Genomic DNA, 25,128 nt, shown 5'->3' with positions numbered 1-25,128 from the left:
CAGTACTAAGAGATATAGAAATATAATCAGTACTAAGAAGCATATAGTATAAGAATAATAGAAATATTCAGTAATAAGAGTCATAGAAATAATCAATGATAAGAGTTATAAAAATAATCAGTACTAAGAGTAATAGAAATAGTTAGTAGTAAGAGTCATAGAAATAATCTGTACTAAGAGTTTTAGAAAAAATCAGTCTAAGAGTTTTAGAAGTAATCAGTCTAAGAGTTTTAGAAATAATCAGTCTAAGAGTTTTAGAAATAATCAGTACTAAGAGGCATAAAATAATCAGTTCTAAGAGTCGGAGAAATAGTCAGTAATAAGAGTCATAGAAATAATCTATACAAAGAGTTTTAGAAATAATTAGTCTAAGAGTTTTAGAAATAATCAGTACTAAGAGTCATAAAATAATCAGTACTAAGAGTCATAAAATAATCAGTACTAAGAGTCATAAAATAATCAGTACTAAGAGTCATAGAAATAATCACGAATAAGAGTCATAGAAAAGTACTAAGAAGCGTAATATTAATCAGTACTAAGAGTCAAAGAAATAATCGAACACATTTGTCAAAGTTGAATCATTCCAAACTAGAATAAATAGTTATCGTCCAATGATAATTTTTATTACTGAAGTTTAACCAAAAAAAACAGTGTATATAAATTGAACCCGGCAGAGTTCAACTTAGATTTAATAGACAATTATGATCTTATCTCAGTTAACATTGACAGTGACAAAGGAAGAGGTACAATACTATATTACACAAATCACTAGTGTGAAAGAAATAAATATGGAAATAAACTACGAAGAAAACATTTTGTGAAAATTGCGCTAAATAACAATAACGCTCTCTTACTGGGGCTTCTATATAGACCACCGTCAGAACCTGCACTCAGCAACAATAATTCAAATCTATTAGAATTAATCACTGAGTCAACAAGAAAGAATTTTTCACATATACTAATAATGGGAGATATAAACTACCCTAATACTGACTGGAAAACACATAGCTGTAAGAGTGATAACATAGAGTCAGATGACTACAAATTTACACAGTGCGTTCAAGATAATTATTTGTTTCAACATGTAACAAAAACAACTAGATGGAGTGGATCAGACACACCACATATCTTAGACCTAATATTCACAAACGAAGAAAACATGGTAAGCGATATTGAGTACCTAAGTCCACTGGGGAAAAGTGATCACTGTGTGATACAATTTCAATATAATTGTAACACAAATTTGAAAATTGACAATAGAACAAAAATATGCTACGATAGATAATCTATACAGACTTTAATAAAGAAATATCGGAGACAAATTGGGAAGTGCTACAGAACCAAAGTGACCATATATAGATAAAAATTGGACTAAATTTCATGAAAAATTATTAGAGATGTTACCCTGTCAAGAAAATAAAAACTTCAACTAAAAGAAAAAGTGAATTTTATATGGACAAAAAACATTGAGAAAAATAAGAGAAAAAAACTCTCTCTGTAGGAAATCAATAGCCACTAAAGATCCAAGTATAAGATTGGAATATAATAAAGTACGCAGTCAAGTAAAGACTATGACAAATATACTGAAAAGGGAACATGAAAAGAAACTTTCAACAAATGCCAAGAAAAATCCAAAAGCAATTTGGAAATACATAAAGTCAAAGTCTAAAACAAGATCAGGGATATGAGAACTGTTAACCGACCAAAACGATGAAACGTCTAGAAAGACTGATGACGACAAAGAAAAGGCTGAAATTTTAGCAACGTTCTTAAACAGCGTATTTTCAAAAGAACCAGAAGGAGAGGTACCTACCTTACCAATAAGAGAAATTAAAAATCAAATGCTATAAATGAATATAAAGAAGGAAGAAATAGTTCAGATACTTAAGGGACCGAAGGTTGATAAATCTCCGGGACCAGATAGGATACACCCAAGAATACTCAAAGAGTTAGCTGAAACAATATCAGCACCATTATGCCTAATTTTCAACAAATAAATTAGAACTAGCACTGTTCCAAGTAGTTGGAAAGATGCAAAAATTAGCGCTATTTTCAAAAAGGGCAAACAATGTTTTGCTGGTAACGATAGACCTGTAAGCCTGACTTCAGTGGTGTGCAAAGTAATGGAAACATTGGTACGTGAACACATTGTCAAACATATGAAAAGCAACAAGTTCTTTATTACTAATCGTCAATATGGATTTATATCAGGCAGATCGACATCTCTTCTATTATCAAATGTCCTAGACAAATGGCTAGAAGCTCTTGATAATGGTAAATCTATTGATGTTATCTACACGGACTACATGAAAGCATCGACACAGTTCCACATAAACGACTAATGAACAATCTAAGAGCATACGGCACAGAACATTCAGTACTAAAATGGGTAGATAGTTTTCTAAGTGACAGGATACAACACGTGTCGATAAACAACAAAACTTCATCATGATCAAAAGTAACTTCAGGTATACCCCAAGGATCTGTGTTGGGGCCTTTACTTTTTGTAATTTTTATAAACGACTTACCAAACCTTGTCGATTCCGACGTATACCTCTTTGCAAATGATACTAAAATTTTTAGCACAATTAGTCAAAAAGATGATAAAACACAACTACAAAGTGACTTAAATAAACTATCGCAATGGAGTGAAACCTGGCTATTAAAATTTTACCCTGACAAGTGAAAACATATGTATAAAGGTAAACCGGGACCGGACCCAGACTCAAAGAATACACTGAAGGCTACAATACTACAAAAAGCTACTGATGGAAAAGACATTGGAGTAATTATTGACTCTGAACTCAATTTCGAAAAAAACATATCAGCAAAAAAATGAATAAGGCAAATTCCATGTTTGCACTATTGAGAAGGACATTCCGATATTTAGATACAGATACCTTTGTACCACTATACAAGACACTTGTAAAAACACATTTAGAGTTTGCAAGCTCAGTATGGCATCCATATAAAATAAAATATATTGACATGATTGAGAATGTGCAGCGCCGGGCAACGAAACAACTACCAGGTTAAAGAACTTAACATATCCAGAAAGATTACAGACATTAAAACTGCTAAAATCCCTTAGTTTTAGAAGGGTACGAGGGGACATGATCGACCTATACAAAATAATAAACGGAAAATATGACAGAGAGGCGGCACAGTTTGTAAAATTATGGAAGGATATGACCACAAGAACAGGGGTACGAGGCAACAGTCTGAAAATATTCCCTCAGAGATCCAGAACAGAATTAAGGAGGAATGCCTTTGCTCTACGAGTGGTAAAAACATGGAACACGCTACCAGATAATACGGTGACATCACCAACCACAAATACATTTTAAAATATACTTGATAAATACTGGATGAACCAAACAATGATGTAGGAAGACTATAAAGCAACCATCACCGGAAATGGAGAAGAATTAGATGAAGAGACTGATGAAGAGGAACCCAGTTCCTGTATCAGTAACAAAACCTAAGTAAACCTAAGTTAGTAATAGTACGTTATATTTTCGAGCCGAAAACTTTCTAAACGTTAGACAGTTACTCATATAAATGTCCTAGCCAAACGGATCAAAACTATAATTTTAAAGTCTTTGTTTCGACACAAACGGAGATCACATCCTCAAACTTCTATATTCGTGGCGATTAATCTTCTACGATACCATAGAGGCGGTTCATGCTGTTTTAAGGAGCACTACCAATACAAATGTTTAGAACAGACGTTGATGTTGTTTATAGAGCTCGTAAACTAAGACACGATCCATACAAACTTATTGTTCTTTTGAATAAACTCATTCTTAAATGTTATAATTTGAACATTGCAATAAGATCTTTGAATATTGTCTTTAGCTCGTAAAATAAGATAGGATCCATATAAACTTATTGTTCTTTTGAATAAAGTCATTTTTAATGTGCCTGTCCCAAGTCAGGAGCCTGTAATTCAGTGGTTGTCGTTTGTTGCTGTGTATCATATTTGTTTTCGTTCATTATTTTGTACATTAATTAGGCCGTTAGTTTTGTTACACCACCGTCCGAGGTTGCAGGGACGGTTAAGAGATCACAAATATGTTAAGCCCGCCATATTCGTTATGTGTCTGTCCAAAGTCAGTAACTAATAAACCAGTGATTTTTGTTGGTTGCTGTCTGCTATATATGCTTTTCGTTCATTGTTGTAGTACAAATCAGGCTACTGATTTTAACTTTTGAATTGTTTGTGAATTTTGTTATACCGGGACCTTTTATAGCTTACTTTACGGTATGTATATCTTTGCTCATTATTGACCTAGGACAGGAACATAAAGAATGTAGCAGTTTTTACCATGCTTGTGAGCCCTCTCCTAACATGGGACAGTTGTATAACAGCACAACATAATCACAATCTGTAAAAATCAGTCGGAGAGGGCTTGAATAAATAGATCGTCTCGAAGCGTACAAAACTAGCAAATACTGAAGCTAGTTATGTTTTCCCAAACTTTAATATCAATATGTACACATCCAACGGAATAAGTGTAAAGACAGGACCTTGTACATGCCAAGATATAAAGATCGACAGGATATAATTACATACATGTTCATAAATGTATTGCAATAAAACAAAATCACTGTTTAGTCTTATAAAGACAATATTCAAAGATCTACGTACTATGTTACTAGGATTGCTGCTCACAAGGAATCTATTAAGCCAAGAGTTCCAAATGGTGAAGTTGAAGTCATCCCTTCGTAAATTTTACGGGCGCCATCACGAGTTGGTTGACCGTTATGGAATAACCGTTTCACAGATGATATCGGATATGTTCCTTATGTCGTAACTACAATACCCTTCCCTTTTCACGAATGTGACTTACCGAATTAGACTATTTACCGAATTTGTAATAACATAAGCAACACGACGGGTGCCACATGTGGAGCAGGATCTGCTTACCCTTCCGGAGCACCTGAGATCACCCCCAGTTTTTGGTGGGGTTCGTGTTGTTTAGTCTTTAGTTTTCTATGTTGTGTCATCTGTACTATTATTTGTCTGTTTGTCTTTTTATATTTGGCCATGGCGTTGTAAGTTTGTTTTCGATCTATGAGTTTGACTGTCCCTCTGGTATCTTTCGTCCCTCTTTTAAATTGTTAACATTTACGAATGAGTTTATTCAAAGAATCAATAGGTTTACCTGAATCGTATCTAAACTTATGGATAAATTATAAACAACATCACCAAAATTAATATCCCGTTTGAAATAAGATTTCTATAAGTACAGGCAAATATCCCGATTAAATCTTCATATCTATGAAAGCATTGAGTAAATGTTCTGTACCAAGTCAGGAATATGGCAGTTGTTATCAAGTAGTCCATTTCTATGTATGTTGGCGTTTGTTTTTGTAGCAGTTCAGTGTTTCTGTTGTTCCGTTGTTTTCATCTTATAGTTTATGTGTTATCCGCGAATTTGTTTCAGTTAAATCGATTTATGACTATTGAAAAGCGGTATACTATTGTTGCCTTTATTTAATTATTTTGTGATAACAGATTTAAGAAATTACCAGTTGTACAGAGGTAACGTCCAATTAAATCTTAACCGTTTCTAAAGACACGAACATAGCGAACGAGCTTGCAGATGTACTCACCGCAAGAAGAGGCCAAAGTACCATTACCGTTTAAAAAACTAAAAATAACAATAGGGAACGAAACTCGTCTATTCAGCCGTAATTTTTTGTGTTTCCCGTGTGAAATAAAATTAACAAATCTAGAAGAGAGGCGAAAGATACTAAAGGGATATTCAAACTCATAAGTCGACAACAAACTGACAACGCCATTGCAAAAAACGAAAATCGACGAAAAAACAAATAACATTAAACAAAACACAACATAGAAGACTAAAGACTGAGGAACACGAACCCCATCCAAAAACCGGGGGTGATCTCAGGTGCTACGGAAGGGTAAGTAGATCCTGCTCCAAATGTGGCACCCGTCGTGTTGCTGATGTAAGTACAAACCCTGTGATAAGTCTAATTCGGTAGGTCAAATTCGAGAAAAAAGAGGACGGGACCAATTGAAACATATCCGCCGTCATCTGTGAAACAAATATTCCATAACGGCAAACCAACTGATTTCAACTTCACCACTTGTAACTCTTGGTTCAAAAGCTTCCTTGTAAGCAGCAACCCTCTTTCAAGGAAATCACGATATCAAATGCACTCTCTGGAATATCGTATCAAACTGGAGATATATACTCCATTATGCAGGTGGTGCTGGAATGTTGCTATATAAAAATGGAGAGTGCACAATTGGGAAGCTGAATTCATCTCTTTCGTCGTAAAGTTTTGTTCTCAACCGATTCTCATTGTCAATTTTTAGATGTCAAGATATGAGCAGACTTAACTGTATCTGTTGTATCCTTTATTTCAAGTTCGATGAAAAAGATGCGTTCAACATAATCACCAAACTTTGAATTATTTAACGAGACGACATCACCTATATAGCGGAACGTGAAGTTAATGGATAATGCTAGCTTCTTTTCATTCTTTCAAAGAAGTTCCTGTATGAAGTCAGCTTCATGTGAATAAAGAAACAAGTCAGCAAGAAGCACAGTTAGTTCCCATGGGAATGCCGATTGTTTGCTGAAAAAACACGTCATCCAAACATAAAAACTATAGTGTCAATCAAGAAATCTTGAAAATGTCAGTTTTAGAAATTTTTTTGTCGGAATCAGGGTGATTTTTTTTACAAAGTACGATTTATACCCCATAAGTCAAGATACTTGTATCTACGTTGACCATTCTTTTTTATGAAACAAAGGAAGGCCTATTTTTCTTTTAGTTTGGAATAGGGAATACTAGTGTAAAGAGTAGAAAATTCAAATAGTTTAATACTATTGCAAGAGGAAAGAGACATAGATTATATATACTCTAACATATCTTTCGAATTTTTAAGTATCCACATCTGATTACGCCGACCCTAGAGTAGGTAATTTTAAAATAACTTTGATTGCTGATAAAACTAATGTTATTTATTTAGAACAAGGTTTCGTGGAGCACTTGGAAGACCCAGCAATATAACGTTGTTTGTAAGGACCTTTATGTAGTTTAGGTATCCAATACAGTGATGGAAGATCCAGTTCTTCATCTTTGGTTGAAATTCCAAAGGAACATAGAACAGACCTATGATTATCCAGGATTTCCTCTTTGGTAAGTGTCGTGGGGGTATATGTTGAGTTTCTAAGTGAATTGTCAATACATAATTCCTTTATCAAGCAGTTTAAGAAATGTGATTTAAGCACAAAAACGGTGTTGTTTGGGGCTTTATCTGCGGGGACAATAACATATTTGTCATGGAGATTGGACAGGTGCTTAGCAACATTTGGGTCTTCGAAGATTGATGTAGCATGTATGTTCATAGACCCATTCAGTTTTTTAATTCGAATTTGTATCAACGATCTCACAGCCGTAACCCATTCGGAAAGAGTATCTACGTATTCTTTTTCGCGGTTATTATGTATTGCATAATCCTCGACTGAATCCATCAGTATTTTGAAGTTGTGTTTCCAATTGATGGATTTAGGCTCACGATAGAAGTCGTCAATGTTGAGATCCTGCAACACGGGTTTGTAATTGAACATTTAAGTTGCAATTGGTTTTGTTTTGGTATAAGAGATGATAGGTACAGACTGATATTTAAAGAAGGGAGGTATTTTTGAGTGAACTGATTTATGATAAAGGATATTTCCCAAGTTGATGGCATCGAGACCTTAGTTGGCAAAGGAAGGTTTAAGAAGGATCTTTTCTTCTTTTCATCTTTTGCAATGCGAACCGATCTGAATAGTCTTTGACTGGCAATATCCGGGATGATAGGTGTAAGTTTGTATTGGTTTAAAGGGGGTTGTTACAGTGGTTTCCAAACATATGTTGTACAAAATACAGAGAATGAAGCTTTGAATGGGGTAGTGATTAAAGATTAAAGTGATGAATACCCAACGACTTTTGTATAAATGGCAGAAGGTCATTACTAGAGAAATCAAGGAGAGAAGGTGATGTATAATGACAATGACAATGACTGTTTCTACGTCGAGGAGCAGAGCTGAAAATATTCATCATATTCACCGAGCTACATGAAGGACTAGATAGAATACCTATACCATCATTTTTTTTCATTTCAACCTTATGGTGTCGCAGTTCCCAATTATCGAATCCAGTAGTCTTCCTTTTGTCTACTTAGAGGTGTTGCAAGATGAGGATTGTTAGTCCTGTGGAATATTTTTTCGATGATGCGAACTCGCATAGAAAGGATTGAATGATCAAACTGATTAAAATGCTGACAATTATATTAGATTTATGTAAATTAAATGTCAATTCACTTGAGTTTTTCGAAGTACAAATAGAGAATTCTTGATTATTTAAAACAAAAATATCGCCAAAGTAACGGTAAGTGTTATAAAATGTTTGTAATCTGGAATTTAGATGGAGTTTGGCCATACACTATGATAATCATTGACAATAATACAAAAACATGCCTGCTATTAAAGTGGCGCAATTTGTCCCTACAGTTATACTCACAACCAGTCGATAAACATGTTTAACCCCGCCACATTCTGTATGTGCCTGTCCCAAGTCAGGGGCTTGTAATTCAGTGGTTGTCGTTTGTTTCTGTATATCACACTTGTTTTTCGTTTATTGTTTGTACATAAATCAGGACGTTTTAATTGAATTGAAAGGCCTTTTATACCCTGTTATGCGATATGGGTTTTGCTCATTGCTGAAGGCCGTAAGGTGACCTATAGTTGTTAAATTCTACGTCATTTGGTGTCAAGTGGAGAGTTGTCTCCTTTGCAATCATACCACGTCTTCTTATTTTAACATTAATAACCAAAGCGTACATAGATGTAAGAGGAAATTTACAGACATTTTTGTTGTCTCTATATTGTTTTTTGTTTTGAAGCTCACGAACGTGTTATATATGTGGCTTCCCAAACCTTTGGCATCGAGCAAACCTGATGAAGGTGTTTAGGGAAATACGTGCCGTGCACACTGAAATCGGATTCATACTTTTATTCAATTAAAGCTAAAATTCACAGCATTTATATATATATATACATATATATTTTGCTAAAAGAACAAAATTACTTTACAATTTCTAAATACATTTCTAACATTGCTTGGCTGATGGAGATATATTTTGAAAGACGATTTAATTTCTAAAAGCTAACAAAGATGAAGGAAACTTTATTTAGAAATATGAAACCATATGTAAAAATATAAATATCAATAATGTAACTACCGTTCAAACGTTCGTAATCTTGAAGATTTCATCAGAGTATCATATGTAGCTACACTGTATAACTACATCCGTGTACTGTTCTATATTTTACTGATCCGTGCAATCTGCGTGTCAGTAAGACTTGGTTTATTCGGAACATCCCTGGCACTTATAACAGCTTTAGAAACTTTATCTGGGTTATTGTCAAATACAAAATGTTGTAAATATTTGATAGTAGACCTTCGTCCTTGCTGAAAAATAAGACCAACTTTCTGTACATCGTATTCAGCTTATACATAGATCAATTCTGACTATTAAACTATTTTCGTTAGTAGGGTGTGATAGTAGATTACCTCTTCAAAAGAAGTTTTTTTACCCGATGAGAAGTTGAGTATGATATATATTTTTTATTGCGGTAAAGAATACCACAAACACACAAAATTTTGTTTACTATACTGAATGCTAATGATTCAAATGCAATAAATAAAAAAAAAATGAAAGAAAGGAATTATCTACTGTAAAAATAACGAAAGAAAGAAAGTCATTGGATGTGTCTGGAGCGCTTTTCTGGACTAACCTTCATCAGAAACGATCAAAGGCGAATATTTGAAAACCAAGGATGTGTAAGAACGAAAACAGTTGAAGAGCTATATAACAAAAAAACCCACATACCATAATGGCCAAATTCATTAAGGTCAACTTTACCTGCGTGATTTAAAACCTTAGTTTCTTAATAATTTGTAAATTTGAAAACGGCCAATTTAAGAAAAAATTGTTTTAAATCTTGTCACGACCGAAGTACTGACTACTGAGCAGATGATACACTCGGGTAATGATAGTTCACCAGCAGTGTCTTTTGGCAAAATATTGTTTCGCATTAAATGTTTTTAATTGCTAGGTTAAGCTCAAACGAAAACAGTATTTTCCCTCCCGCAGATTGGCATTGCGATTTAATATTACCCTCTAAAATACCACTCATTGCCAAAAATGCGGAACTGATGGCGGAGCTAATTAGAGAAAGAAAATATCCCCACAATTGGTCAATAAAATGAGCCAATTGAATTGACGCTTTGGAAAATATAATGAATTAAATCACATGAAAATACTACAAATATACAAAAACCTATAAAATATATATCTACATACGTCTACCAGAAACTTCTTGTCACCCTCTTCCAGACCGAAATCGTTTGTTTTAATGTACCACGAATTTATTCCAATTGATCGGTCTATATCAGAACTCTGAAAACAAAATTACTTTTAACAATGAAAGAAATTAGAACCATATATTTTTATTATCATTATTATAACATCATTCTTATTTTTATCCAAAAAAAAAGTTCCCAATCAAAAGCTTAATACTAACTACATGCAGTTATATTCCATACGTCATTATGAAAAGGTCAGATTAAATAATGTATCCCAATGCTGACAAAATATTCGCGTTTTCATCTGATAAGTGTAACCTTAATTGGTACCATTTAATGCTATCTACTTATCTTACCGACTAGTGGCCTATCAAAGTGATCAAGAACCTAATTCAATTGGTTTATACAAAAACAAATGACAACAATAACAACTTGTAAGCTTTAAATGTGTTTTCAGCATTTATTTTCAATCGTACATTATCAATTTCTTCATCTGTTGTCCGGGCGAAACGTTTCAAATTTTCCCTCAACGCCGTGTTGTTTTTATAAAGGGACGTAACCGTGTATTGAAATAAAACGCGCCCACTAACCCCAAACTAAATCTCCACGTGTTCACTTTTAACCAATGGTATTCCTTGCAGTGTATATGAGGTAAGATAAATGGGCTATATTCTGTCAGGTCATAACTTTATGACGTATAGCAATTGAGAAATTTAAAGACTTGATAATTGTTAACAAATATTGCAATGTATTGTACGTCAACAGACGACTTGAGCAAATAGGATTCAGTAGTAGAATAATTGATTACTTCATACGAAATACCTTGAGCCTAAATCCATAAACTAAAAACTTAACTTTTAGATACTAATGGAATATGTCGAAGGTTATGCCAGACAATAGTAAAACCATGAGAAAGATATTTATATTCTTTCGGAATACATTAAGCTACAATGTCGTTAAATAAATCAGTATTCAAAACCATATCAGTCTATGAACATTCATCCTCATATAGCTTGATAAATACCAATGTATCTAAACACCTGTCCATAAGTTAACTCTATGACACATTTGTTTTTGTTCACGCAGACAAAGCTACAAACAATATCGAGTTTGTGTAAAAATTACATTACATGAATCAGGTATCGACAATTGACGTGTAAACCAAACATATGCTCAGACAACACTAACTAAAGAGGAAATCCTGAAAATCTGTTAACTGATAAAGAAAATAATCTCAACAGTTAAAGGAATTTGATGCCTAGTTTTTCTTGATTGAAATTGCTTTTAGATCTGTTTGTTGTAGACTAACCAGACAACGTACTGGACTCTCATCATGGGTAGCCCTATAGTGTTGAGCAAGAGTTGTTTTCCTTTCCGGAGGACCAGTGATTTATATGATTTATTATGTTCCTTCACTAGTTTTTAACATCCGTTTTTTTGTTGAAATTTGGTTTTAGTTCTTTTTATTTATATGTTGGTGAGAAATTTGTTTTGGACGGTTTTGGGGGGGTTACATTTCATTCCGATTCGGATTCCTTAACTTAGTTTGGCATGCGAGAGAAAAAACATAAAAAATATTACATAAGAGGAAATACTGTGAAATCAAAATATTTTAACTTTTTCAATGTCTTTTCTTATTAAATTTTACTTTAAAGCTATTTGAATGATGTACGTACTCAACGCCTATACATGTATGCATGACAATGTTAATCAGACCATAAAATTAACAAAAATACCCTGATAAATATCCTCATAAGATTTATTGCCAGAGCATTGAATACCGTTCCCAGAAAACTGAAAAATCCATTGACTTCTGTCCGTTTTAACCCCAAGTATTTTTCATGGATGCTAACTCCTGTTCCTTCAACGAAGTTTATCAGTTCATTGTAAGTAATCTGAAATGTAGAAACTCGTTTTATTAAATAAAGTATATATTATGATGTGTTTTGTCAATTTTACTACTCATCGCTCGATTAATATCGTTGTTTTGTGTGTAAAGAAGTTGATAAATATCATAATCAATGAGAAAGTCTGGTATAATCTTTACGCATATGACGCCTCTTTATGTGTAAAGTTTATCCTTCACATGACGCTTCTTAAGGATGTACTTAGGTCAGGTTTAGGATTTTTTGTCAGATGTTCGGACTCCTTGGATTTTTTCCTACGATACGGGGTAAAATAGTTTGCTCCATAACACCCATTTTTCTGTTCATAAAATACTCCAATAGCTCATAAAAGGTCATTTACCAAATTTAAACAGATTCTAGATTTCTTTTCTTTCGATTTGAGACCCAAATAGTACTAATGCAAATGTAAGGTAAAAGTCCGAGTCAGCCTTTTTCCGCCATTTAAAAAAAATAAATATCTAGAAAAAGATTTTTTTTAATTTCACCTTAGTGCATCCTTAGTGTATAATATATATATTCAGCATATGACGCCTCTTTATTTGCATCGTTTAACCTGCTTATGACGCTTCTTTATATGTGAAATGTTTACCTAGCATATGAAGCATCTTTATTAGCAATGTTTAATCAGCATATAAAGCATCTTTCGGTGTAATGTTAACCCAGTTGATGTGTAATAAGCATCTTTTTGTGTAATGTTTACCAAGCATATATAACGCATCTTGATGTGTAATGTTTACCCAGTTGATGTGTAATGCTTACTCAGCATATAGAGCATCTTTATGTGTAATAAGCATCTTTTTGTGTAATGTTTACCCAGCATATAACGCATCTTGATGTGTAATGTTTACTCAGGATATGGCGCTTCTTTTTGTGTAATGTTTATCCTGCATATGACGCTTTTTACGTGTTATGCCTATCCAGCATACGACGCTTCTTTATGTGTAATGTTTACCCTGCATACGACTCTTCTTCATGTGTAATGTTTACCCAGCATATGAAGCTTCTTTTTGTGTTATGCTTATCCTGCATGTGACCCTTTTTACGTGTAATGTTTATCCACCATATGACGCTTCGTTATGTGCGTTGGTTACCCTGCATATCCTTATGTGCAATATACAGAGATGAGATATGACCAAAGTGACAACCTTCTCGCCTATTTCATTAAACTTACGCTCCCACTTTCGTCCCTGTCAAGTGCATCGAACGCCAAATGAGGACCACATCCCTCCCCAAATAACAATTTACTATGGTGATCTCCAAAATCAGCCTACAACGAAAAATAAATATACGGGTACGATAGAAGAAAGAAGCATTATGTCATTTTTACATTCCGTCCAAACGCAATTAAAAGCCATCGAGACGGCTTTTTGACCGTAATAGCTGTCTGAAGAATTTTCAATAAAATCCCAACGCATCCACTGCGCGCACAAAAGTCTATGTCAGAATTTTGACATAAACTATGACTATACTGTACTCATAACCAAACATTGACAGGAAATTTCCCCGCAAGGCAAGGTAAGAATTATATTATATTATATTTATATTACATGTATGTTACATTATATTGTATCAAATTATCATGCCTGGGCCTTTTATAGCTGACCATACGTTGCAGGTTTTGCTCATTGTTGAAGTCCGCACGGTGACCCATAGTTGCTTTATAGCTAGAGTCAGAATAATGTGTCCGGGTAGGGTGACAAGTCTCCAGCGGATTATTTCCTTGTGAAATAGCTCGTTATTTTAAAAAAAAGGCTCAGCGTGTCGGTTAAGTACAATGCATGGTTCGTAATCATATTTATATATTTTGAAATTATAAAGAAACTAAGGTTTCAACTCCCTCAGGCAAAGTTGACCTTAGATGAATTTGGCTATTTGTTTTAGGTATTTTTGTCATAGCTCTTCAACTGTTTCGGTACTTATACATCTCTCGGATTTCAAATGTTTGGCTTTGAGCGTTCCTGATCAAGGTAAATCGCTTCGGACGCATGAAATTATTAAACGTGTTGTTTTCAATTTATTAACATGTTCTCGTCCTGATATGCATGTTATATTTGCCACTGAACATGGAACACCAATTCATCATCAAATCAGTGGTCTCGTTAGCCCAATATAGAGGGACGCCACGCCCTTAGTGCCTTTATCCGCCCCCTTCTGCTTTGACAAATAATGGTAAATCTAATTTTTAAAAATTCATGATAACATGAAAAAGTTTCAAAGTAAATTTTGAATAAACTTTTCCTCCCAGATTACCTGAAGCAGATCTACCTCGTGGGTATGAATGATTGTCAATCTATTATTTGTAGTACCTAATTGATACCATTTCTTCTTTTGTATTCCAAAAGAATTAAATCCGCACAGTAAAGCCACAGATCTGATACTGACAAGGTATATATTGATTGAGAGTAACGTATCACATATTAACTATAATTTTGTGAACAAATGTTGATCATTCTTAAATCTTACTTCAGAAAATGCTTTTTCGAATTCTGCTTTTGAAATGACGTCATTTCCATCAAGATTATGTTTTCGTAAAACCTAAAAATTAAGAAAACATCGACTGATGAGTAATTATTTAATGAACGTGAAAGATGAGGTAAGCGTTTATTTCACTCGTTCAAAGTATTTTTATACAAGATTTTATGTTTTTTTTTTAAATGTTCCTTATTTATTTCAATATTATACTGTGCTTATTGTTCAGTTTGATTTATGTTATGTCAGACTTTCAAAACGAACCCTCCAGCCAGGACGAAAACACACACAATTAATACAATGCTCGATAAACATCGTTGTTTTGTGTGTAAAAAAGTTGATAAATATCATAATCAATGAGAAAGTCTGGTATAATCTTTACGCATATGACGCCTCTTTATGTGTAAAGTTTATCCACAATAAACAATTTAATGTCAATTTTCAACATGAAATTATTCTTATTCAAAAATGTTATCTAACAAACTACACATAAGTATAGAATCAAATAAAGACTTAGGCCATTCATAGGGCTAAAGTTCAAATGTCCATCAAAATAAAAATAAAAGAATTCCCGAAATATTCATTTGTTTTCTTTACATCTAACCTCAAACGAACGCCGAACAAAGGATAACACCAAATTGGCAGTTCGCTGACGCTGAACAAAGGAAAACACAAAACTGGTTGTACGATGAAATGAGTTTCTTTACAATTGGTTTAAGAGAAGACTTACTTCGATGAATGCAGTTACAGCTTCACATACTTCTGTATATGCCTTGTTTATCTTCCCTTTACCTTGTTCAGTTTTTATCCACTGTCTGAAAATTAACACAAATTCATTGACTTGGTTTATATAAACCAAATGACAATCGATTAATCTATTTTTCATTTTTTTTTCACTTTTTTATTTTGACTTTTAGTCCCGATAAATATCGATCTGAATAAGTGCGGTAAAAAGTGACTTGATGAGAACGAAAAAAATAGATATTCAAATAAGAACAGAGGAATCTGAATTTACAATCGTCTTATATGCTTTTGAATATGAAATATAAACACAATACTGATTTTTATATGCAACAATTTCAATTGATCTCCTTAACGTGAACTTGGTCATTGTTACCGATTTTAAGATATGAATTTAAACGATTTTAATATTCAAATCAAGTATCGACATTCTCCACCAATAAAATGGCCGCCACGGTAAAGACAAAAGTGATGAAAGTGACGTTAAAACACTAACAATTAATCCATCAATAAACTTTTTCAGCAGTGTTTGAATATCCTTCAAGAGATTATAGACTGGCTTTCAGACGATCATCACTTTGTTTTGGCAAAACCTTACGGGATTTTAGGTCACCAATGCTCTTCAATTTCGTACTTTATTTGGCCTTTTAAAATTTTTGATTCGTTCGTCACTGATAAGTCTTTTGTAGACGAAACGCTTGTAGTGTTTGCTATGTATGCTTTAGTATATCAGTATAGAAAGAGAGATAACTCTGTTATCTGCTGGAACAATGTATGTGAACTGCTTGTCTCCCTTTGTACTGTGTTGTATAGAATATGCAGAGTTTCCGGTTATGTAATAAATGATGTACCTTCAATGGTGTTTGTTTGTATGCCAGTATCAGGGCTATCAGGTTTAATCCGAATGTTCCATGCCACAAACAGTACATTTAAATTGGCGACGAGGATAATCAAAGGTTGTATTACAAAATGGGAACAGTTTTACTACCAGATGTTAGCGGTATACAGAATTTTGACATTTCTGACTCGACAGGACTGTCTGCACGTTGGAAACGATGGCTTCGGGCGTTTCAACTATTTGCCGCAGGAAAAGGAGTTACAGATGTAGATCAAAAATATGCATTATTATTGCACACAGCCGGAATGAATGTTCAGGACATTTTTTTCACATTGCCGGAAGGTGCAGGAGAAGGTGCATATGAAAAGGCGGTGAGTGCGCTAGATACTTATTTCACACCACTTTCAAATGCCCCTTATGAACGATCAATTTTTCGATCTATGATTCAGTCTTCTTCAGAGACAATTGAACAATATATAACGCGTCTTCGACAGAGAGCTGATACATGTGATTTCGGCAATCAAAATGCAATTGATGAAAGAATACGAGATCAAATTATTGATAAATGTTTAAGTCACCATCTCAGACGTAAATTGCTTGAGAAAGGTAGGACACTTACTTTAGCAAATGTTAGAAGTATTGCAAAAGCTATGGAAGACTCAGAACGACAAGCTAAATCAATTGAAGGTCAAGGTCAAGTCAACATGATACAGTCAAAAGGTAAACAGTATGGAAAGAACAGTTTAAATTCTGGTAACAAAAGTTTTAATTCGGGTAACAAGTCTACATGTACAGCAACGTGCTACAGTTGTGGACGTGAAGGTCACATTAGGACTGACCCAAGCTGTCCGGCTCGGGGGAAGAAATGCAGGAAATGTAAAATCGTTGGTCATTTCGATAAAGTTTGTAAAACTAAGGATAAGTCAAAGCACGGAAAGATTCGTCAAGTTGTTGAACAACCACAGAATAACACGGATGATGAGGAATATGTATTTAGCATGATCGGTGTAAATCAGATAAATTCTGTGTGTGAAAATATTGTTGTCAATATAGGGAATGTGGATTTGAAAATGATAATTGATTCTGGAGCATCATGTAACATCATGGGAATAAATTTATGGAATTATTTAAAAGATAATCGTGTGAAATGTGTTTCGTCCAAGTCTACAAAGAGTTTATTCGCATATGGCAGTGAGGAACCATTGAAAATCGCTGGAATATTTACAGCTACTGTACAATGTAACAATAGAACTTTAAATGATATTGAATTTGTTGTTATTGAAGGCAAAGGCCAGGCTTTGTTGAGTCGTAAAACAGCAGAACAGTTAGGTGTGCTGCAGCTTGTTCACAGTGTTAGTGAACCTGGAACAATTAAGGACAAGTATCCAGAATGTTTTACAGGAGTTGGTAAACTGAAATCATTTCAGTTACAGATACCTATCGACCCAGATGTTGAACCCGTTATTCAGCCTATGAGGAGGGTACCGTTTAATCTGCGCGATAAACTTGCCAAGAAGTTAGATGAACTTTTAGATTTAGATATAATTGAACATGTCAATGAACCTAGTCAATGGGTTTCTCCAGTAGTAGTCGTGCCAAAACGTTCAGGTGATGACATCAGACTATGTGTTGACATGCGCCAGGCTAATACAGCTGTGAAACGAGTACGACATCCGATTCCTACAATAGATGAACTATTGCAAGAAATGAACTCTAGTAAAGTGTTTAGTAAGCTTGATGTAACTTGGGCCTATCACCAAATTGAGTTAAAACCAGAGTCTAGGGAAATTACTACTTTTGTAACTCATAAAGGGTTGTTTAGGTATAAGCGCCTTATGTTTGGTATTAGTTGTGCCCCTGAATTATATCAAAATATCATGCAACAAGTCCTTCAGGGCTGTGAGGGTGTTCATAACATTATGGATGATATTATTGTAGCTAGTAACCAGGTTGAACATGATAAATGTCTTGAAAATGTTGTTAGGGTACTGCAAGACAAAGGTATAACTTTAAACAATGATAAATGTGAATTTAATATGTCCAAAGTAGTTTTCATGGGTCATGTTTTGTCAGGTCGGGGTATTGGGCCAGCAAATGTCAAAGTCAAAGCTGTCGTTGAAGCACGTGAGCCAAGAACTTCAGCAGAAGTTCGTAGTTTCTTAGGTCTTGTTAATTATAGTGCTAGATTTATTTCTGACTTGGCTACTATTTCAGCTCCGCTGCGTGCACTTACTCGTAAAGATGCCACGTTCACATGGGGTAAAGATGAACAAAGGTCGTTCGATGAGCTAAAACGTCGTCTTGCCAATGCGGAAACTTTAGGTTATTATGACAAGTCGGCACTGACTAAGGTAATTGCAGATGCTAGTCCAGTTGGACTCGGAGCCGTGCTCATACAAGAACAAAACGGTGAGTTGCGCATTATTTCTTACGCGAGTAGGAGTTTAAGCGATACGGAACGCAGATATTCGCAGACCGAAAAGGAGGCTCTAGCCTTGGTATGGGCGTGTGAAAGGTTTCATGTTTATATTTATGGGAGCCAGTTCGAGCTCTTAACGGACCATAAACCGCTTGAGTGTATTTACTCTACGAAGTCGAAAGTATGTGCTCGAATTGAGCGCTGGGTTCTCCGTATGCAACCATATACATATACTGTACGGTATATTCCAGGACCGAAAAATATAGCCGACTCGCTATCACGTTTGATCAAAGAAGGAAAAACAAGTGACAATCGGGAAAATGTAACTGAGGAATACGTTAAATTTGTAGCTCAAGAATCAACACCAGTTGCGATGACAACACGCGAAATCGAAAGAGCTTCCGAAAACGACCCTGAATTAAAGGCTGTCCGAGAATGTCTTGTTCACAGTCAGTGGCACCGTATCGAGTTCAAAGAATATCTACCGATTAGAAGTGAACTATGTTCTATAGGTCAATTAGTACTTCGGGGTACTCGTATCATGATACCTATTAGTTTACGGGAACAGGTACTTCAGCTTGCTCATGAAGGCCACCCTGGAATTGTTGTCATGAAAACGCGTTTACGAAGTAAGGTCTGGTGGCCAGGTATAGACAAAAGTATTGAGAAGTTTTGTCGAAGCTGTTACGGTTGTCAATTGGTAAGTCAGCCTAGTAAACCCGAACCGTTAAAGCGTACAGAGTTGCCCTCTGCTCCGTGGCAACACTTAGCTGCTGATCTGTTAGGACCGTTACCGAGCAATCATTATATGTTTGTATTAGTTGATTATTATAGCCGCTATTTTGAAGTCGCTGTTACTAAGAATATTTCGTCCGAAAATATAACGTCGTTGATTTCAAAATTTTGCTTGACTCATGGATTGCCGTTATCAATTCACACCGATAATGGACCCCAGTTTGTTAGTCAACATTTTAAGAACTTTATGTCCGAACATGGTATAGTCTATCATAGAACAACTCCGTTATGGCCACAGGCTAATGGCGAAGTAGAGCGCCAAAATCGTTCGATAATGAAGCGTGTCAAAATTGCGCAAGGCGAAGGTCGCGACTGGAAATTCGAACTGAGTAAATTTCTAATCATGTACCGTAGTACTGCTCATTCTACAACAGGAGTAAGTCCGTCCGAATTACTTTTTGGTCGAAAAATCAGAACAAAGTTACCTGAGTTGATTGATTATAATGTTAATGATTTTGAAGTACGTGACCGAGACGCCGAACAAAAGGAAAAGGGAAAAATATATGCCGATAAGCGTCGTGGTGCTTGCGAGAGTGATATTCGTGTCGACGATCAAGTTCTAGTCAGGCAAGACCGTGGAAATAAAATGTCTACACCTTTTGTTCCATCCCCTTTTAAAGTGGTTGAGAAAATTAGTAATAGTGTATTGGTTGAATCTGATCAAGGTGTTCAATACAGGAGAAATGTGACACATTTAAAGAAATTTATTGAGAGAGAAAATAATGATTTATCTTGCTCACAATCTGATGCAAACAAAAATGTAGTTAATACAGAGTCTGAAATTATTTCTAGTCACAAAGATGATTATGAGAAGTTAACTGAATCTAGCAATTTTGATGAAAATAAATGTTTAAGTTCTCGTCAAGATGAAACTTGTAGTATGAAAGATAGACCAGTCAGATTGAAAAGATTACCGTCAAAGTTTGACGATTTTGTCTTGAAATAATGTGTACCGTTATGAACAATTATAAGTTACATGATTTTTGTTATAAAGGTATTAATAACAAATGTTTTTGTTGTTGACATATTATTGACAATGTTGTTTATTTGAATTTTTATGTTTAAACAAAATTGACATAGGGTAGTTCAATTTTTATTTGAAGTTTTTATTTGTAAAAAAAAAAAATGTCAAGATGTTTTCAAATCTAAAAAGAAGGAAGAGATGTAGTGTTTGCTATGTATGCTTTAGTATATCAGTATAGAAAGAGAGATAACTCTGTTATCTGCTGGAACAATGTATGTGAACTGCTTGTCTCCCTTTGTACTGTGTTGTATAGAATATGCAGAGTTTCCGGTTATGTAATAAATGATGTACCTTCAATGGTGTTTGTTTGTATGCCAGTATCAGGGCTATCAGGTTTAATCCGAATGTTCCATGCCACAAACAGTACAACGCTCGTCTGGCGTACTTAATTTTAATCCGCATGGTTTCTATGATGAGTTTATTTTCACCATTTTAAAAGCAGCCAAAGTGCATACGCACTGCTTCAATTAAATCTTTTATATATCGACTATGCATTTGAAATAACAGAATATAATGCATACATATCTGATTACTCTGTCCTTCCCACTAACGATCGAAAGATATACATGTAATATTATCCCATGCTATAATATGATTTCAGCTAATTATGTATATATATACATTTACCTTGCCAATTTAGTGTTTGGTAATTTTCCCATGGAGACGCCTGACTTCTTCAATATCTCAGCTTTGTAGACTTCGGCTTCGTTTGTAGAGAACTGTAAATAGTAATCTTAAATATTTAGAATAATAGTAGTAATTTGTAATTTCTCCTTTGAATTGATTTGATAAAATATTTACAAAAAATCATTTTTAATGGCAACTTCTAGAAATGAATTGCAACCTGAAGTAATGATAGAGTCAAATAAATCACAGGGTTTAAAATCTACTGAAAGAGACGGCTGCTAATGATGTAAAGATAAATAAATCACAGGGTGTAAAATCTACTGAAAGAGTCCGCCGCCAATAATGTAAAGATAGATAAATCACAGGGTGTTAAATCTACTGAAAGAGTCCGCCGCTAATAATGTAAAGATAAATAAATCACAGGGTGTAAAATCTACTGAAAGAGTCCGCCGCCAATAATGTAAAGATAAATAAATCACAGGGTGTAAATCTAATGAAAGCTAGAGTCCGCCGCTAATAATGTAAAGATAAATAAATCACAGGGTGTAAAATCTACTGAATGAGTCCGCCGCCCGTAATGTAAAGATAGATAAATCACAGGGTGTAAAATCTGCTGAAAGAATCCGCCGCCAATAATGTAAAGATGAATAAATCACAGGGTGTAAAATCTACTGAAAGAATCCGCCGCCCGTAATGTAAAGATAGATAAATCACAGGGTGTAAAATCTACTGAAAAAGTCCGCTGCCAATAATGTAAAGATAAATAAATCACAGGGTGTAAAATCTACTGAAAGAGTCCGCCGCCAATAATGTAAAGATAAATAAATCACAGGGTTTAAAATCTACCGAAAGAGTCCGCCGCTAATATATGTAAAGATAAATAAATCACAGGGTGTAAAATCTACTGAATGAGTCCGCCGCCCGTAATGCAAAGATAGATAAATCACTGGGTGTAAAATCTACTGAAAGAGTCCGCCGCCAATAATGTAAAGATTTATAAATCACAGGATGTAAAATCTACTGAAAGAGTCCGCCGCCAATATATGTAAAGATAAATAAATCAAAATGTGTATAATCTACTGAAAGAGTCCGCCTCCAATAATATAAAGATAAATAAATCACAGGGTGTAAAATCTATCGATCGAGTCCGCCGCCAATATATGTAAAGATAAAAAAATCAAAGTGTGTATAATCTACTGAAAGAGTCCGCCGCCAATAGATGTAAAGATAAATAAATCACAGAGTGTAAAATCTACTGAAAGAGTCCGCAGCCAGTAAGGTAAAGATAAATAAATTACAGGGTGCAAAATCTGTGGAGAAAGTCAGCTGCAAATATATGTAAAGATAAATAAATCACAGGGTGTAATATCTACTGAAAGAATCCGCCGCCAATAATGTAAAAATGAATTAATCACAGGGTGTAAAATCTACCGAAAGAGTCCGCCGCCAGTAATGTAAAGATATATAAATCACAGGGTGTAAAATCTACCGAAGGAGTCCACCGCCAATATATGTAAAGATAAGTACTTCGTATGTAGTGTAGGCATTTGCATTTTGAAATCAATAACATATTATCCTTTTAAATTAACACGTTACGATTTGCGAGTGTGTGTTTTAAAACATGCAAGCCACAGGTTTTAACTGATCAATTTTAATGTTTTCACTCTATTTTTTATAATTTCAAAATGCCAAAAATGAGTAAAACAATAATGGTCTAAAGATGTTTTCTTACTGATAATTTTTGCTGGATAGTGTGATCAGTTTCACTTGACCTATTATTATTTTCAAGATAATTGCGAAAAACGCAAAATTCGGTGAAAATAATTATTTCAGGACGAAACGCCCTATAAGACTAGAACGACAATTACCTTTATTTTATTTATCTATAGGTAGAATATTTTGCTGTTTACTGTTTCTCTGTATCTTTCTATTATAGCCGACAATACAAAAAAGGGGTAAACATCATCATTTAGGGACAATAACTCTTATAAGGAATTCTTCACTTTAATAGTAGCCAGATTAATTACTTGCATTTTACTCTGATGTTCTATTTATATTAATGGCGGTCATGTTGGTCGATTGGCTTGTACAACTTACAATCAGACTCCCAATTGTTTTCATAGGCCCTGGTACAACTTGAAATCTGTTTTTTCTATCCATGATTGACTCTATTTTGGAGATTGGCTGGATTTTCTGTAGGAAACTGTCATGATGATCCAAAGATAACCACCATCCTTAAACAAAGAAATTACAATACCCATCAGAACTTTTGTTTTGTATGTTTAATAGGCAGGTTCGACGAGTCTTCACACAAGAACTTAAAAATTGCTTTAAAATAACACATCTGTTTGTAATGGATTTATTTTAATTTAGTTATTCAAATACCTTATTTTCTAAGCAACAGTACCCCTTAAACATATATTACATTATACTTATACATTGTTGACGATATGTGTCGTCTGGTATTTTTTGTCATTGTGTTGACGTATAACTCACATCTCGTTTCATTGATAAGAACATGACCTTTTTGACAAAGTTACCAAGCCAAAATAACAACTTCATAGAAATAAGTTACCATCAAAACAATGAATGGGATAGTTGCAAATAACTCCACCGTCGACATAATAGTTCGTTTCACCAAACAGCTTTTTCTGTACACTTTGAAATACACCTGAAAGAACATGGTACTTGTTTTAACAAAGATGCAGGTCGTATGTTTAGATGCGCCGCAAAGAAAGCTTAAACCATATATATTTGAATAATTAATATAAAATACATATAATACATATATTTGTTAAAAGGATTCAGAAACGAGCAAAGTAAGTTTTTTTAACACTTATATGGAATACATTTTAATATTACATATCGTCTTGATCCCTTTGGCGATGTGATCTCTAAGTAAACTTGAACCTAATTTGAAAGACAAAGATTCGTATCAGAGAGATTTACTGTCTTCCTAAAGGATTTCTTTTCAAAATGCTTTTGTGATTTCCAAACATTTTTTTCTACATGTTATTTATTTGTGAACTGGGCGATTAACTAAAAAACTAGATGAAAGTCCAAATGATTTTTATGAACAAATTGTGAGTCAGAGACCAGTTTACAGATCAATAATCAACCTCTAGAAAAATATTATTAATTCTTATAATTCTTAATGCAAACAATTGTTTTTTTTCTTTTAATTTCAACTTTCTTGGAACCCCAGTGTTCCACTCATGTGTATCGATTGATTGATTGATAGAAGAAATCTAAATAATAGAATTTTGAAATAAAATATGAGAAGAAAGCTGTTATAATATGCTTTCAGAATATTAAAAGAAAAATGGGGTCAACATACGTTTTTTCCTGCTGTAACATAAAATAGAAAATTTCATTTAGAGTCTTTTATAAATTGTACTATTTATGCGTTACCTTCCCTTAATACGCAAAGTTAAGAAAGATCAAAATCAAGGAACAATATTCTACTTTTTAAACTAGATACCCCAATGATGATTGTGACCAGTATTGCCTATTGGTTAAATTTGGCCAAGCTGTTTCAGAGAAGATGTTTGTTAATGTTAACGGACGCCGACAGACGACGGATGATGGACGCCAAGTGATAGTGATGTGAAAAGCTCACTTGGCCCTTTTTGCCAGGTGAGCTTAAAATCTAGACCTATTGTGTTCTGCTACTTTATAATCCAAGATGGTGTAAGATACCCTTACCACCTTGAATGTAGTTCTAACATCGTAGAATTGCGAAATAGTATGTAACGAATACACTTTGATTATTGACATTTTCAATCTGTCGTAGCCACAATCATATCATCCGTTATGACAATGACAGGCGAAGCAGGACTTTGTCGGCTTTTAGGTAGTGTGGCTATAGTTTCATGTTGCCTATTTTTCTATCCAATCAGTAACAAGCAAAATCCTA

General features: G+C 34.3%; 1 protein-coding gene across 6 annotated transcripts in view; it reads right to left on the bottom strand.

The window, feature by feature from the left end:
• Positions 1 to 9,195: 9,195 nt before the first annotated feature.
• LOC127730954 (uncharacterized) overlaps positions 9,196 to 25,128 on the bottom strand; it is a 37,749-nt gene continuing 21,816 nt past the window's right edge. For all 6 annotated transcript variants that reach the window (XM_052239589.1, XM_052239590.1, XM_052239588.1 and 3 more), the window contains 9 exons: positions 23,788 to 23,883; positions 23,310 to 23,446; positions 21,213 to 21,304; positions 15,499 to 15,583; positions 14,763 to 14,834; positions 13,471 to 13,566; positions 12,129 to 12,287; positions 10,391 to 10,486; positions 9,196 to 9,495 (listed from right to left, as the gene is read on the bottom strand). In XM_052239589.1, the coding sequence (XP_052095549.1) occupies positions 9,346 to 9,495; positions 10,391 to 10,486; positions 12,129 to 12,287; positions 13,471 to 13,566; positions 14,763 to 14,834; positions 15,499 to 15,583; positions 21,213 to 21,304; positions 23,310 to 23,446; positions 23,788 to 23,883 (983 nt within the window). In that variant the 3' untranslated portion in view covers positions 9,196 to 9,345. The remainder of the gene's footprint in view (positions 9,496 to 10,390; positions 10,487 to 12,128; positions 12,288 to 13,470; positions 13,567 to 14,762; positions 14,835 to 15,498; positions 15,584 to 21,212; positions 21,305 to 23,309; positions 23,447 to 23,787; positions 23,884 to 25,128) is intronic.

Source organism: Mytilus californianus, unplaced genomic scaffold (genome assembly GCF_021869535.1).
Source record: "Mytilus californianus isolate M0D057914Y unplaced genomic scaffold, xbMytCali1.0.p SCAF_2, whole genome shotgun sequence".
Taxonomy (NCBI): Eukaryota; Metazoa; Mollusca; class Bivalvia; order Mytilida; family Mytilidae; genus Mytilus; species Mytilus californianus.
Note: the sequence above shows the minus strand (reverse complement) of the source record. Positions and strands in the feature narration are given on the sequence as shown.